Below are 17,935 nucleotides of genomic sequence, written 5' to 3' on the forward strand. Positions count from 1 at the left end.
TCACACCTGTCGCTTTCGGAGGTTTTAGCAACTGGGCATTCAGCTCAATTGAAGTTCGAGGTGTCCTCTTGATTTGGAAAAAGTTAAAAAAAAATACACTTTTTGAAATATTGAATTTCGAAAAAATTTCGAACTTTTTGGTTTTTGCAAAATAAAAAATTTTCAACTACTTTTTTGCTATTGTTTGTACATGAAGTCGCTCGTGCAAGTAATACTCATTTTGAACCCAGAATCATTATAATCGGTTCATTTTTGACTAAGTTATGAGCAATTAAAAAATTTTTTCCTATATAATTAAGAAAATCGATTTTAAGCCGAAAAACACAATTGCCGGTTTTTCAAGTATCTTAAAATTTATTCACAATTTCGCACACGTCTGTTATTTTAACAATTTGTTTACATTTTCGTGATTTTTGTTCATCTATTTTAATTAACATTAATTTTACAAAATTCATGGAGACGAAAACTCAGCGACTACTTCACACGGCGACTCTAGTATTAATTAACATATAATATTAATCATTTCAGATATCCTGCTTAAATAACGTGTGCGGTATGCTCCCGTTCCTTTCTGTTGAGGTACCTGACCAATTTTATCGTCTATTCACGTCGCTTTGTTTGCATGCCGGTATACTTCATCTGGCCATTACAATCGCTTTTCAACACATTTTTCTAGCCGACCTGGAACGTTTAATCGGGCCAATTCGAACCGCTATTGTATACATTGGTTCCGGTTTGGCAGGCAACTTGACCAGCGCTGTATTAGTGCCATACAAGCCAGAGGTAAACTTAATAGCACTGTCATATTATTAAAACCAGCCTATGGCTTACTTATTTTAATTTCGTTCTACATAGGTTGGACCATTCGCATCATTGTCTGGGGTGGTTGCCTCACTGGTTGTTCTGCTTATACTAACTCACTGGAAACAAATGCGCAAACCTCATATAGCTCTATTCAAATTGATATGCACAGCAGCACTCCTTTTCGGAATTGGTACACTTCCGTGGCAATTGAACTTTGCAGGCCTGTTGGCAGGTACATTTTGCGGGATCTTCTTAACTATCGCATTGGTGCCGTTTGTCACCATCACCAAATACGGACGAAAAGCAAAGGTTTCCATATTATTGCTCGTATATGTATTTACTTAAGTATAGTTTATGCTTCGAATATCGCTTAATGGAAAGGAATAATTATTCTGGCAGTGCTGCTTAATGGGGCCTGCTTACAGGTATATGCACAAGTGTACAACATAAAAGGTGCTTTCCAAAGTAGAAAAGAACTTTTACCAAAAACTAGTAGCATGTCGAATGAGTACGTATTGTAGAATCCCGGCGGAGATAACTAGGGGGAAGTCGGCACAAGCCTGTTGGATTTCCGAAAATATACATGTCGCACGGTGATATAACGACAAAGTTGACAAGTTAACTTGTACATTTAAATTTTAACGAAATTTTTTTATGACATTTGGCATAACGTCCATTAAATCTCAGCATTCCCGAAATATTGTCCAATCAATTGTGCATCATAGTGGTTTTCGCGTAGTTAAAGGACCACTCTTGAAAAAAATTCGATAAATCAGTAACACTAATAAATTGTCTCAGCATATCTTTCATTATTTTGGTCGTATATTTCCTTAATTTTCTGTCAATGTCGGACTAATTGAAACTCCCCATGATTACAATGACTGCTTTGTTTGCATACAACAAACATCAAAAGTTAAAAAAAGATAATTATATAAGATCTATGGCAGCCGCCATAGCCGAATGGCTTGGTGCGTGACTACCAATCGGAATTCAGAAAGAACGTAGGATCGAATCTCGGTGAAACACCAAAAAGAAGAACACGTTTTTTCTAATAGCGGTCACCCCTCGGCAGGCTATGACAAACCTCCGAGTGTATTTCTGCCATGAAAACGCTCCTCATATAAAATATCTGCCGTTCGGAGTCGGTTTGAAACTGTAGGTCTCCCCATTTGTGGAACAACATCAAGACGCACGCCACAAATAGGAGGAGGAGCTCGGCCAAACACCCAAAAAGGGTGTACGCGCCAATTATATGTATATATGTATATATGTATATATATATGGGGCATTCTTTCTGAACGTGAGACCCCCTGCCCCCAGAATAGATTTTGACGAAAAGAGGTCTATGAGGGCTTAAAATGTAGGTAATTATGTTTACTTTCGAAAGCAAAGTGGCACTTCTTGAAATTCAAAATGGCGGATCCAATATGGCGGATTCAATATGGCGCAATTTTGCAGTTCGTGCATCAGATTTATGCTATTTCGTGTTTTCTTTATTTATTTTTAAGTAAAATTGTTACATTGGATTTAATTTTACATATTTCCAAGTTAATTATGTATTTTTATTGGTCACTGATTATTCATCACATTTTTTATCATCAGTTCATAGCATAAATCTGATGCACGAACTGCAAAATTGCGCCATATTGAATCCGCTATATTGGATCCGCCATTTTGAATTTCAAGAAGTGCCACTTTGCTTTCGAAAGTAAACATAATTACCTACATTTTAAGCCCTCATAGACCTCTTTTCGTCAAAATCTATTCTGGGGGCAGGGGGTCTCACGTTCAGAAAGAATGCCCCATATATATGTACTAGCGGACCCTCACCCACTTCGCTGGGTGAAAGAAAAATATAAATGAAAAGTGTTCTTTGTTTTTTTCTTGTTTCATCATTTAATTCATGCTCGGCCATTATTTTGTGACTTATTCTAATAACAATGTTTTATTTATTTTAGTGACTTACTCTAATGATTGTAAACTAACAACTTATTCTAAAGCCTTCTGGTACACAAAATTTTTGGTTTTATTTTCACGCGGTGTATAAATATAAAGTAACGATGGTTTCAATACTCGAGAAAATCCTACATACAGTTGCCCATGTCCAAAGCATGGATAAGTTAGGTCAATTCCACATAATTGAAGTGTTTGACCTTGAGACTTATTGATTGTAATGGCAAAAGCAAGGCGAATGGGAAATTGAAGTCGCTTAAAATCAAACGGCAAATCTGTTGAAATCATTGGAATGCTTGGAATCAAAACATCTTTACCTTTAAATTTGCCTTTCAAAATTGTTGCTTCAATTATATTGTTCATTGTTCCCTGCTAATCTTGTCCCATTGCATAGTTTCGACTGATTGATATTTCGCAACATAATGATCACTGCGCCGACTTTCAATTGCAAACGATGTGGTGGCAAGCCAGGCAAATTAAGTCAATTCAAAAATTCAATTGGATAATTCACTACATCGTCGGGATTAGTGATTGAATCAATTGATTTATAGGTGACAACTTCACCTGGAATTTGAGTCAAAATACTGGCATTGATTTCATTGACATCGACATTTTTGGCAGCTATATAGCTCTCTCGCTTAGCCAATCTTGATTTCGATAGTTTTGTGCAATATTTGGGAATACAGTTTGCACTAATTGTACTCTTGATTCTGTTACGGTACAAAAATTAGTTGGAAGTGTGATCATGCCTGTATTCTTATCAATTGGCTTTCGTGCATTTCCAATTTGCAACAAATGTTCGGAAAATTCAGCAGCTGTTGGATCATTCTGTAACTGCACACGAACATTAGTAGTTAATGTGAGTTTTTGCACCACCAAATATGTTTGTGTTATTTCGAAAATCTTTCAGTTTTCTATTTAAAATATCCAGTGATTGTTTATGAGCCATCGTACATTCATCCCATACAATAATTTTACATGTTTGTAAAACCTTTCCCATTCCAGAATTTTTAGAAATGTTGCAAGTTGGTTCTTCATTTACTTGCATATTTAATGGTAACTTTAATGCAGAATGTGCAGTGCGACTGCCGTCCAATGAAGTTGCCGCTATTCCAGATGATGCCAAAGCCAATGCAATATTATTCTGTGATCGAATGGTGGCCAAAATTAACGACAACAAAAACGTTTTTCCAGTCCCACCTGGTGCATCAAAAAGAATATTCCTCCTCTTTCATTTGCAACATTGTCTATAATTGTGTCATATGCCTGCCTTTATTCTGTGTTTAATTTTGGTAGGTTTGTTGTTACAAATGTGTTCAGATCATTTCGATCATATTCTTTTTCACGTCTTAACTCTGCATTGTATGAATCATGCATCGGACGATTTGGTGCGATCAACCTAACTCACTCAGAGTTTTATTTGCAATCATCAGGCAAAAGTCTTCGATTTTATTTAATGCGGCCCGGTACGTGCTTCGCTACGTATAAACTGAAATATTAAAACAAACTCATTTATAAAAAAAATATATATATTTAATTATTTGCTAGCTATTTTAAAACTTAATCCAAAACATTTGGATAAACAATATTTTTTGTTTTTCCATTTTGAGCATAAATAAACAAACGGCTGGGGGTACCGACTCTGGAACAGGCAACATAAAGTTGGCCATGTGAAAAACATGATTCCTCCAAATTCACACCACAAACGTTAAGTGTTTGCCCTTGAGCTTTGTTGATGGATATCGCAAATGATAAACGCACAGGATATTGTAAACGTTTGAATTCAAATGGCATATCAGTTGGAATCATAGGGATACGCGGTATTAAACAAACTTCTCCTTTTGATTTACCAGTTAAGATCGTAGCTTCAATCAAATTTGACAATAAATTTTTCACTGCCAATCTGGTGCCCTTACACAGTTTTGGTGGATTAATATTTCGCAATAATATAATCAAAGAACCCACTTTCAGATTCAAGCAATGCGGTGGCATACCAGCCGGTTCTAATGAATTTAAAAATTCAGTTGGATAATTCATTGTCTCATCTTGATTCATAGCACTGTCAATTGATTTATATGTGTGACTACACCTGGGAGTTTTGCTTGAATTTGAAAATAAATGGCATTGATATGAATGTTCTTCGGTGCTGAAATGGGCGCGTTCTCTCAACCAATCATGATTTCTGTAATTCTGAAGAATATTTGGAAAAACACATTCAATCAATTCATCTATCGATTTCGTAATTGTACAAAAATTGTTCGGTACAGTAATCAATCCGTTGGTTCTGTCGATTTGTATTTTGCCATCACCAATTTGTAACAATTGTTTTGAAAACTCATGGGCAGCTGGATCATTTTGTAGGTGAATACGCATATTAATGTTCAGTGTCAATTTTTGTACATATCTCCAAAAACTGATGACTTCAAACAGGCATTTATTTCATCAGCAGGAGTTGACCGAGGAATGACAGGCAATGTTTGTCGAAAATCCCCTGACAGTAATATCAAAGCACCACCAAAAAGCTGTTGGTTACCACGTAAATCTTGCATTGTTTGATTAAATGCTTCTAGTAATTTTTTATTCGCCATTGTACACTCATCCCATAAAATAATTGACGTTAATCGCAGAACTTTTGCCATAGCAGAATTTCTTGAAATATTGCAACTTGGAGTTTCAATCATCTGTACATTCAATGGCAATTTTAATGCAGAGTGTGCTGTGCGACCACCTTCTAATAATGTAGCAGCAATTCCCGAAGATGCAAGTGCCAACGCAATTTTCTGTTCCGATCGAATAGTGGCTAAAATCAGTGATATAACGAACGTTTTGCCTGTACCACCAGGTGCATCCAAGAAATATAACCCACCTGCATTATTGGAAATGGCTTGCATGATTGTGTCATATACATGTTTTTGCTGAATATTCATTTTGGTTATATTCGATTGTACAAATAAACGTAAATCATTAGAATTGAATTCCTGCTCACGTTGCAATTCACGATCAAACAGATCATGGACGTCACGATTTGGTGCGGTCATACCCAATTGTACTAATGTTTTATTTGCAATCCGTAGACACATATCTTCAATTATTATCAAAGCTTCGTTGTACATTTCCAAAGTTATCAACATATCAGGATTTCTTGCATGATAACGCATACGAATTAAAATATCTTCAGCAATATTATGTTTATATTTGCTCCATAATTCAAGTGGATTTGATGGCACACATGTTGATAATATAACGGCAAACATGACGTATGACGCATACGAATTAAAATATCTTCTGGAATATTATGTTTATATTTGTTCCATAATTCAAGTGGATTTGATGGCATACATGTTGATAATATAACGGCAAACAGCATTCGTATTTGTTGAGGATGAGCCGAAATAGATGCATCATGAAGTGTTGAATCCAAATGTGCATCATCCTCCAACAAATGCAAAAGTTGACATGCTTCACGGTATGTTTCACACAAATGACCGTTGACTGTTCTCAATTCTTGAAATGATTTGGGCCCATTCACGTTAACTAATAACAATCTCAAATAAAAACACTCAACATTGTTTGGATGTACCGTATATATTCTGCCAATTGCATCTGTTTGGAAAATGCCAGGATGTCCATGAACTGCTGTTCCTTGTTTACGTCTTTGAAATTTTTCGAAGTCACATTCCATGTGTAATACTGAGGCACTTCAGAATATAACAAAGTTATCGCAAATGTATCAGTTTCGCATAATTTGAAAAAAGCTGTTAACGTAGTTACTGGTGGTTGCGCTGCTCTTTCCAATAAATTTGCTACATTAAAATAAACGCGTTGGCCGTTCTCAAGATGTACAACCAAGTAAACAACCGCAGGATGTGTTTCGTGCATTGGAAATGACATAATCCTCCAGACAACTTCGTTGCTACTAATATAGCGACCCATTTGATACTGAGTAATTTCATCATTTCTATTATCACCAGCAACACCGAAAATAGCCATATCGCTCCCTTTATTTACATACATACTTGCAAATATATTTAATGGATTTGACAGAATTACAATATTCTACGTTTATATGAGCGTTGAATATTTTCGATAATAATGGACAATACGGAACCACCCAACGATTATCACTTCAACTTCCTGGTTACGCATTCTAATGGTTGCCGTTTTGCCATTATCATTAGGTGATCTACGTCGATACAACGGATATCCGTCATTGCCCGTTATTGTATCTGAAGTAAATTGCCTTGGGTAGATATCGTTTCGAACACTTTTCATCAATCATACATGGTGAATTCACATTTAGTTCACCGCACGGTCCATGTATCATGTTTTTAACGACAACTTGAAATAACTCAGGATCAGCAGTGTGGTTAGGAATTTTAGCTGATATAAGGTTATCGATTTGATCCGGAGTTATTTTATGTACCAGCCAAATTAGTATATGTGCGTGCGGCAATCCCCTTTTCTGCCATTCGATGGAGTACATATGGCAACGCACCTCCCCAAATACATATAATTTCACAATTAAATGCATAAGTGCTTTACATTTTTGCCGAAAAACACGAGCAGTAATGTCATGACGATCTGTTGTCGACTGTCCTGCAAATAAATTGTTTTTGATGTCATCACACTGCGGATTACATGTAAATGTAATGAACAGATCCGGTCGACCGTATTTTCGTACATAACACATTGCGTCTTGTTCATATTCGTTCATATTCCGTGGGCTACCAATATACGAAGATGGCAATATAGTTAAACGTCCGATGTCATTAATATTAGCATCATTCGCTATCGCATCTTGCAAATGAATATATTGTTCAGATCTTAATTTTGCTTGGTTGAAACGAATAAAATTAAGACGTTCTGTTTCTATTTTGGCATACATATCAACGATGTACTGATGATATAGTTTACGACATCTCAAGATATAATTTTGTTCTTGTGGACTAACCATCAATCGATAAGAATAAAAATTCATGGCACTAACTTTTTTATGTAGACCTGAAAATAAGTGGAAAATGTGACTTAAGAAATTTCTACAAATGATGAAATGTCAACGCACTGAAAATATTATTTACCTGTTCGTGGACCATTTTATCTGGTTGTGGTACATAAGAACGCAATCTCTTAACCTGAAGGCGAGTTCCCAATTGGTCTATTTCTGGAGTCTTTAGTTACCCAGCGAAAAGAAAAGTCCTCTTTTCATTAGCATTTATCAACAACTTACAATGGATACTCATGTGGTTCAAACACATCCTAGGGTTATCCAGGTCCACGTTTTGATCTATATCTCGAGACCCTAGTTAGGGAGGGGCATTAAAAATACTCTATACTATAGCAATCATCAACAGCTCCCATTTGCTACCCATATTGTACAAACACATCCTTAAGTTATCGGGGTCCATGTTTTGGCCGATATCTCGAGACCCTTGTCACGGAACGGTCTGAAAAATACTCTATACTATAGAAATCAGCAGCAGCTTCCATTTGCTACCAATATTGTACCAACACATCCTAGGGTTACCCGGGTCGATGTTTTGGCCTATATCTCGAGACCCTAGTCACGGAACGGTATGAAAAATACTCTATCCTATAGAAATCATCAACAGCTTTCATTTGTTGCCCATATTGTACAAACACATCCTAGGGTTACCCGGGTCCACGTTTTGGCCTATTTCTCGAGACCCTGATATCCGATTCTTAAAATTTTAAAACACAAACCTTCTCCACAAGTGTTTCTTCATTGTGGCAAAGTTTGGTTAAAATCCGTTGAGCCATTCTCCGTAAAGTTCATCACAACGCGAAAAACGGCTGAATTTTTATATAAGATATATATAACACCAAGCTAGCTTACAATATTATTGTAAATTCTTTTGATTAAGAAATAAATATTTCTTAAAGCCTCAATTGATTAAAAAAAAGGATTTCGTAAAAAATTACGTATTCGTATAGTAAAATCTTGGAATTTAAAATATACAACCTTAATAATGTCTGCGGACGTCAATGGTGTAGAAGACATAAAAAAGAACCACGTTTTTCACTTTGTTTTACATTGGACGGTGTTGGATGAAGCTACGCAAATGCAGAAATCCTGTTGCTGTATGAATATTTGAATAATACCGTAAACATTTGGGACGACATACCTTAGACGTCTAACGGGCCTTGGCTGACCTTTAGCAAAATAAACGCACATACAGAACTTAATCAAACCACGTGTTTAAACAAAATCAATTATATAAGTGTTTGCTCAGTACCTATTTTCTTTAATTTCTACAAATGTTATGGTTAGCATTGGAATTCCACGCATATCATACAGGGCGATATGAAGTGTTACCAACTTTACACTGCTTGTATCTATAAAACAGCTCATGACATCAACGTCAAATTTGTTCTAATGGCAGTTCAATATATTGTTTATAAGTCATCAAAAGCATTTGCGTCTCAGTTTTGTTGAATTTTTTTCTCTGTGATGGAATTCAAACGAAATATTGTGATTGCGTTAAATTTGGCTGGAAAATCACAACCAACCATTGTTCGTGAGCTCAGTCACCTCAAAGTGAATAAAATGTTTGTGTATCGCACTATAAAACGTTACAATGATACTGGTAGCATTGCAAAACGCTATGGAGGTGGACCAAAAAAACCGCAACAACGCCAGAAATGGTTCGGAAAGTGAAGGTTCGACTTGCACGAAATCCACGTCGAAGTGGAAGAAAAATGGCCAAATAAATGAAAATATCGCAAGACAAGGCTTACAAGTTCGAAACAGCACACTATCTTTCACCCCAGCAAAAAAAACTTCGGTGCGAAAGAGCAAAGGAGTTGTTGCGCTTGCACGAACGTGGCGAATTTCCTAATATTGTATTTTCTGTGTTTACTTGACCGAACGCTCATACGAGAATTTGAGCCTACGTATGGCCACTCGAAGCAATTTCCCATCGCAAGTAATAGTTTGGGCCGCAGTGACCGTTCATGGACGCTCTCCAATCGTTTTTATCGAGCCTGGTGTCAAAGTGAATGCGACTTATTATCTGGAAAATGGTTTAGAAGTTGCTTTAGAGTGGACGTTCCAACAGGACTCGGCACCGTCTCATAAAGCTCGTGTGAACCAAGAATGGTTAAAAAATCATGTTCGACACTTCATTTCGTCCACACAATTGGTTTCGAATTCGCCAGACGCAAATCCGATGGACTATTCCATCTGGTCCATTTTGGAGAGCAAGGCGAGGACTAAAAAATATGCCAGTATGGATGCGCTGAAGAAAGCGATTATACGAGAATGGGCCGAAATACCTCAAGATAACATTCGTGCAGCATACAACTCATTTTTTGACCGTTTGAAGGCTATAGTCAAGGTAAAAGGTGGTCATATCGAGCTAAAGTGAATATGTGTTAAAATTGTAATCATTTTTGAACAATTTTGTCTTTGAAATGAATAAAAACTAATTTCACACAATGAAGCTATGGTGTTTTCATTAGGTAACACTTCATATCGTTCACCCTGTATATGTACGAACATGTAAGTCGGCATACATAGAGAGTCCGGCACTCAGAGTATGTAACCAATTAAAAAGGCCATAAATTTAGTTTGGGAAATTACTTGTATTTAATTCAAATTCAAAAATGTGTGAAAATAATACAAAATTAAGGATCAACTTACTTTTGCTCGATATAACCACATTTTGCCTGGACTATGGCCTTGAGACGGTCCTAAAACGAATCACAAGCTACCCAAATGTGACTTACAGGTATTTTGGCCCACTCGCGGACAATGGCTTTTTTCAGCGCCTCGAGACTGGTGAATTTTTTAGTTCGGACCCTGCTCTCCAAAATGATCTAAAGAGAATAATACGTCGGATTCGCGTCTGGTGAACTTCAGAGCCATTGTGTGGACGTTATGAAGTTCGGAACGTTGTTTGTTAGCCATTATTGGCTTACTTGAGCTTTGTGAGACGGTGCCAGGTTCTGCTGAAACGGTCATGGTCTGTCACCGAAATGTTTGTCAGCACGCGGCTTCAAAGCAAGCTCCAGAATACTTTTCCGAAAATATTTCGCATTTACCTTGACGCCGGGCTCGATGAAAAAGATTGGAGAGTGCCAATCTGCGTTTACATTGGCCCAAACCAATACCTGTGGCTGGTGCTGCTTTCTGGTGTCTAATCGATGACTCAAATTCTCGTATGAACGGTCGGTCAAATAAACCCTATCGTTTTAGGAGTTTACAAATTGCTCAATTTGAAAAATTTCTCGTGAGAAAACACAATGTTCCGAAATTTACCGCTTTCGGACAAGCGAAACAACTGGTTCACTCTTTCAAGTCTGACTTGTAGCTGCTTTGTGCGTTTGTGAGAGCATGCGCATTTGGATCTTGTAAAGCTTGACTTTGATATCAATTTTCAGCATCATCTTTCTCCATTTGATTGGTACTTCGCCGGGGATTTCGCTCAGGGCGCTTCTTCACTTTTTGAACCATTTCACACGACGGTGCAGTCTTTTGATGACCACCTTCATTACGTTTCGCGGTACTACTAGTATCATTGTAAGGAGTAATGGTGCGATAAACAAAAATTTTATTTACTTTAAGGTACTCGAGCTCACAAACAATCGTTGGTTGTGATTTTCCTGCCAAATATAATCCAATCACACTTTTACGTTAGAAATCCATGACTGATTTTCTTTTTTCGCATTTATTCTCGGCAAAATGCTTCTGCGCGCTTGTAAACAATACTCTAAACTGTTTTTTAGCCAACAAACAGACAGCTGTTGCCTATGCATCAGCGTGCGAGCGGTCTGAAGTTGGTTACAGCTCGAGTGTCGGAACCTGTATATATGCACGGGCACTCACTCACCACAGCAAAAATTTCACCATTTGCCAAATTCGGAACAATTCTATATGGCGAAGTTAGCTATATATAGGTACGTACATGCTCGTATGTACATATATGTATGTGATCTACATAAATTCGTATATTTTAATAAATAATATAATAACATAATTAAAAGTAACGTTCATATTTTTATTTTATAAAAAAAAAAAATCATCAAAAAAATAAAATTTAAATAAAAAGGGAATGAAAATTTAAATAAAAAGAAATACCGATAAGCCGGTAAGTACTAAATTAATGAAGCAATTAAATATTGTAGCCACCAGCGCGCTGCAGGTATCAAAAGGAGCTCACACATCAATCTTACGTATCGAACTCACACATCAACGGACCTCTATAGGTATTTATATGCTGTATTTGCACCGCAGCATGTTTGAGTGGAAAGGGGCCAACAATATTGTTGTAAATTCTTTTGATTAACAAATAAATATTTTATAATTTATATATACAATGGGTACTTATTGCTTGTAGAACGTATGACTATAATATTGATATGTTGTCTGCCGGAATAATTTAAAATAAGTATATGATAGCGCATTTTCTGCATTTTTAATTCAAAGGACTCTGGTTCAAGTGCATTATTACAAAATGCAAACAGTAACTAAAACTTCAGTACGCACAAAATATTGTTTTTCAAACTTAAAAGTGAAGTTATGAAAATTCATTCAAAATCATTTCCACCAAATGTTTAACGGCCAATACAAAAAAATTACCCTAAATTCAAAATAAGCCGTCTTAACGAGACTGGCATTATTTATCCAAAGCCATAAAATTTTTACACCAGGTCAGTAAAAAATGTATTCTATTCACGTAATTTGCAAGAGACAGCCACAGTAAAATACTTACTTTTAAAAAGTACTACTTATTTTGGGAATCATCTTTACTGTTTAAAATTTAAAAAAATAAAAAATAAATAATTGGCGCGTATACTTCTGTTAGGTGCTTGGCCGAGCTCCTCCTCCTATTTGTGTTGTGCGTCTTGATGTTGTTCCACAAATGGAGGGACCTACAGTTTCAAGCCGAATCCGAACGGCAGATATTTTTATGAGGAGCTTTTTCATGGCAGAAATACACTCGGAGGTTTGTCATTGCCTGCCGAGGGGCGACCGCTATTAGAAAAATGTTTTTATTAATTTTGCTTTCACCGAGATTCGAACCAACGATCTCTCTGTGAATTCTGAATGGTAATCACGCACCAACCCATTCGGCTACGGCGGCCGCCTTTGTTTAAAATTAACCTTTGTTTTTTGTGTTGTTCTCACTTCAAAGAGCCATTATCAGGCTCATTCTCATTTAATAAACCATCAACTACGGCCGCAGTAGTCAGATGTATTTTTGCGTGACTATTATTCGGTATGTTCCGGAAACCTAGAGTTAGATAAATTCTAAACACGATTGACCCATGGCAGGCAATTCAAGCCTGCAGTTCGGAGAAGGAACAAAGTGGTGGTTTCGTCATTAGTAGAACAGCGCCAAATACTTGTATGTATACGAGTATATAATGGCAATAACGCTTAATCGCAGATACTCACTGTTCAAGTATAAAACAGAATTTCGTAATTGAAAATTAACAATTTTTCGAAAAAAACATATACGCCATTTATTTAGGGTCTACGCCATTTATTCACATAAAAAAATTGTATTTGAATTCAACATTTCTACTGAGAAATAAAAATAAGCAAAACCATAGAATTCATGTCCACACGAATGATAGTACTGCATTGAAATATATTGGAATAGATTCTACCAAATTTTAAAATATGACTGGTGAAATATTGTACCACACCGTTTTCAGAGCTTACTTCAGTTCGTTTGTATTCCGAAAAACTTTATTTTCAGGATTCTGGTCAATTCCTCCCAAAGATGCTTGATTATATTGAAATCGATTGAGCGGATGCTTGGAGTATTCAAAGCAGTTGTAGATGAACCCTATATTGGCAACCGTTCGTCATTAGCTTTAAGGTTGTTCAAATATTGAAATTTATCCATATTGTCTTCTACAAAATGATTATTTTGATACCTTCTCTTGAAAGGCACCCCCACACCATCACAGAACCACCCCATGCTTCCCAACACCCTTTTTATTCTTCGATTCAAATTCAGTATTGGGCTTTCCGCAGACATATCACCTTCCATCCGACCCATTTAAATTACATGATATTTGCTTTCAGCTGTATATAATATTTTAAACCATATAAGTACAAAAACTAGTGATTTAGTTATATTTTGCCGTTTTCCATACGAACGCTCTTATTTTTAGGTTAGGTTAGGTTAGATTAAGTTTGGCAGTCGCTTGGTACATAGAGAGAGCGATGCCACTTAGACCTCGAAATGGCTCCGTTGGGAGCAGCATGGATTGAGCTACATTTTTCCTGCCCGATTAAACCATCCTGAGCCTTGGACAAAACGTAAAAGGTTGTTGATACCTAAAGTGTATAGAATATCTATAGTCATTAAGAAGTAGGATCTTAAATATAGGTTCCTGTTTCTGGCTAGAGCCTGGCATGTTGAATTGTTTCCAACTCCTCCACCACTCCTACAATTACGACAGAAATCACGCATGTAAACGCCTAATCTCCTTGCGTGATTTTCTGTGACACAATGTCCTCTGACGGCCTCTACTAAGGTCCTAATTTGAAGTCTACTCAATTTTATAATATTCTTGGACAGACGGCTAAATCTTTGTCATGTTTGCCTAGCAATTTCACAGGTATTGGCACTAATTCATCTTTGATTCACAGAACTGATTAGTTCGTCAATAACAAGAAGCTTACAAGTCGCGAGAGGTACCTCCATAAAATTATTTATGTTTGGCATACAGGTACCTTCTCTTGCAAAATGGGTAGCCCTACAGTTCCCTGGTATATCTCTGTGGCCTGGAACCCAGCATAAGATAATCACAACCACTGGGTATATCCATATAGACTTCTAATATTGTTGAATTTGTTGAATGTCCATGTGTGACAGTCTTCAGATCAGGCCGCTGAGTATTTGCAGAAGAGGTCTTGGGGTGGCAGAGTAATAAAGTACTTCTTCCGCGCAGTTCGCGACACATTCCGATATTTCGATCTGTATCAACACAACAACAAAGGGTTTGTTTTTAACTTTATTTAAAATCATGCGCTCTTTGATCATTACATTTCTTACTTTTTGTATGTTCTAAATATGGTTGTATTGTATGAGTTTTGTTCATAAAATTGCTGAACCCTCTGAAAGTCTTTACCTCTTCCTGCAATTTAAAAATCAGCCAGCGTTCCCTTCTGTTTTCCTTATGTAAAACATTTCAAAACTTGCAGCACATTAAAAGCGTAACACCTTTTATCAAATTTTACGTCATCCATCTCATCCTATTTTAGTACGATTATTCGTTTTGCTATAGTTTTCCGAATTTATTTATTTTTTTATTTCCTATTCTAAAAATGTTCAATGTAAATATAAATTTTTTATATGAAATGAAATGGAGTGCACTATAAGTATATGAGAATCATGGTTTTTTCCAAATAAAATTAATGCATTTTTCCGCAAATCGTTTTTAAGTTGAACGTTAACTATCGTAATCCTTACCAACAACCACCAACTTACAATATTATATCGAAATTGAAATTGAAATTTGAAAGGTCGAGCCAAGAAGCACCGAGATATTTGGTAACTCCGAAAACACTCAGGTTAAAAAGCGCATTGTATTTAAAGCTCTGGAAAGTGAAAAGTAGATACTCAAGGAGGAAAGGAGAAGAGTAGCAAAAGGAAAAAAGGTAGGATAGAAAAGAGGAATAGAGGAAAAGAGGACAAATCTGAAAATATCCTCCCAATTTTACTTGTTCCCATGACATCGGAACCTAAAATGCGTAGCCTTGCTCCTTCAAATGTGGGACACTCACAGATAAAATGCTCAGTTCCTAAGCAAAACAGGGATATCGGGCCTTCAATGATTCTAATGGTGTTCACATGTTAACTCCATGGATTGTGTCCCGTAATAATGCCGACCATCAACCGAACGTCTTTTCTTCTAAGTTTTAGAAAAAAGTCCGACAGTTTTCTGTTCAGGCTTGTCACAAAATACTTTGCAGTTCTACAGTGTTCCAGACCGGACCATCGCTCTTTATGTAAATTGCATACATAATCGCTGATCCAATTCTTGATTCCTGCAGAACTGATTCCGATTAATGGCTCTGATCCCAGTGGAGGAACTGCTGATCCATAGTTCGCCAATTCATCGGAAATTTTGAATCCCGCAGTGTCCTGAAACCCATATAAGTACGAACCTGTTCTGTCTTGCGACAGAATTAAGCTTCTTCTTACATTCTTGAACAATCTTTGAGGTTTGCTTTGCGTTTTTCAAAGCTTTTAGCGCAGCCTGACTGTCACTAAAGATCTCCAATCTGTTTCCCACTCCTTCTCCTCTCAATTACCCATTCTGCTACTTTCAGAATGCCAAAAATTTCCGTTTGGAAAACAGTTGCCATTCCTCCCATAGTATAGTGATACTTATTACTATCGTTTAAGTACCCTCCAGTTCCAGACTCTACTTCATTCTTGGACCCATCGGTGAAGAAAATATGCGTCAAACCTCCCTGAATGCATTCTGGATCGCTCCATTGCTCACGCATTCCTCTGACATCAAATTTCTTTCCAAATTAAACTATGGGTATAAAGTCGTCCTTAGGTGCCAAAAACAGTGGATACTGCTCAGATAGCATCTTAAAGATTTCTCTGTATCCCTACACATTGCTTTTTTTGTTTCGTTTTGTATCTTAAGATCCAAGGGGAGCAAATCAAGCATATCATTTAGGGCATCGCTGGAGGTTGTACTCATAGCACCCGTAATGCATAAATATGTATTGTATATATAATACTTGTTTGCAGCCTTCATAGTTTCCGAAGTGTTGACTTAACAATTGTCCATCTCCACCAAACCACAGAAGCATAAGTGATTATTAGTCTGATAAGTGCTGTTTATACCCACCAGATCACAGCATGTTTCACACTCCAGGTTTTGCCAAAGGCTCTGCGGGATTGCTGAAAAATCCTTAATGCGCGATTCACCTTCAGCTCGGCTTCAATCTTGCTGACAAGATCGTGTAATGCTGATTCACATGATTTCCCATTCAGGTAAGCATGTGGATTTCTACTAAGTGGGCTACTCGGCAATACCCCCACTCGAATATGTCTCTCTACCTCTCGTTGTAGACTTTTCAACAAGAATGATGTCAAACTGATTGATCTAAAACTTTTAGCTAGGGAATAGTCATCTTTTCCTGTTTTCGGAATAAATACTATTCTTACGCGTCGTCATTGAGATGGTATGTCACCAAGTGCAAGACAGGCTGTGAATATCCTTTTCAAGGCCTTAATCAACCTATTACCTCCTTTCTTTAATATTGCTGGATATATTCCACCAGGTCCAGAGGACTTACAATTTTCAAAGGAAGATAAGGAAAAGTGTATCGATTCCTCTGACTAGCAATATACTAGTATCTTCAAACTATTGATTTGAGTTTTTTTCAGGTTTGGTATCCGCTCTGTTACAAGCTCACCATACTTGTCCCAGTCCACCTTTCGAAGATTCCTATCAGAAGGTATTGATATAGTATCAATTCCCAGTCGGAATTCGATAAGACGATAATCTGAAAGAGAGTCTTCTTCCAAGATTAGCCATTGGTTGATTTAATTGCCAACTTACCTGTTGGTAATTTTTAAATCAATCACCTTTTATCTTCTTTTGGTAACAAAAGTTGGTTTGTTACCAATTTTTTGAATAATCAAATCAGTCAACAGAATAAAATCCAGTTACTGGAAAACTCTGGAATTCCATTTGCTGCTTCCCCCATTTATGTTCTGAGAGTTTGCGTCACAGCCCATTATTAGCCCCAGATTATTGGATTCTGCATATTGGACTACTTCTTCTAGCTCTTTCGAATGGGGCAGATGTTAAGAGTGGTAGGGTAGGTAGGCCGTAACTATGATATCTCCGACACTTTCCCACTATTTCAGTACTTGATTTTTACATACACAATATCCCTGGAGCATTGTTTTTTTAACATCGATCTACTTTGGCATGAGAATACATGCTCGTGGTCTCACATTCCCTCCGTAATGAAGTATTTGTCCCCACGACATATCACCTAGACCACAGATACGCTTGTGTATGTCATGGTTCTTGTATAAGTATTATGTGTGGGTTTGTTTGCAGTTTTGCATACCTACGGCACAGAAGAGCCGTAGATCCTTTGCCGTATCCTCGGCGCGAAAACGAATTGGCCTCAGATGTAGATGAGGACGACACTCGTATTTTG

The 17,935-nt window shown here is 37.0% G+C and overlaps 1 protein-coding gene across 2 annotated transcripts in view; it reads left to right on the forward strand.

Moving 5' to 3' along the window:
* Positions 1 to 17,935, forward strand: part of LOC129250860 (inactive rhomboid protein 1-like) — a 111,157-nt gene that overhangs the window by 4,118 nt on the left and 89,104 nt on the right. For both annotated transcript variants that reach the window (XM_054890465.1, XM_054890464.1), the window contains exons 2-3: positions 529 to 783; positions 856 to 1,113. In XM_054890465.1, coding sequence (XP_054746440.1) covers positions 529 to 783; positions 856 to 1,113 — 513 coding nt within the window. The remainder of the gene's footprint in view (positions 1 to 528; positions 784 to 855; positions 1,114 to 17,935) is intronic.

Source organism: Anastrepha obliqua, chromosome 6, assembly GCF_027943255.1.
Source record: "Anastrepha obliqua isolate idAnaObli1 chromosome 6, idAnaObli1_1.0, whole genome shotgun sequence".
Taxonomy (NCBI): Eukaryota; Metazoa; Arthropoda; class Insecta; order Diptera; family Tephritidae; genus Anastrepha; species Anastrepha obliqua.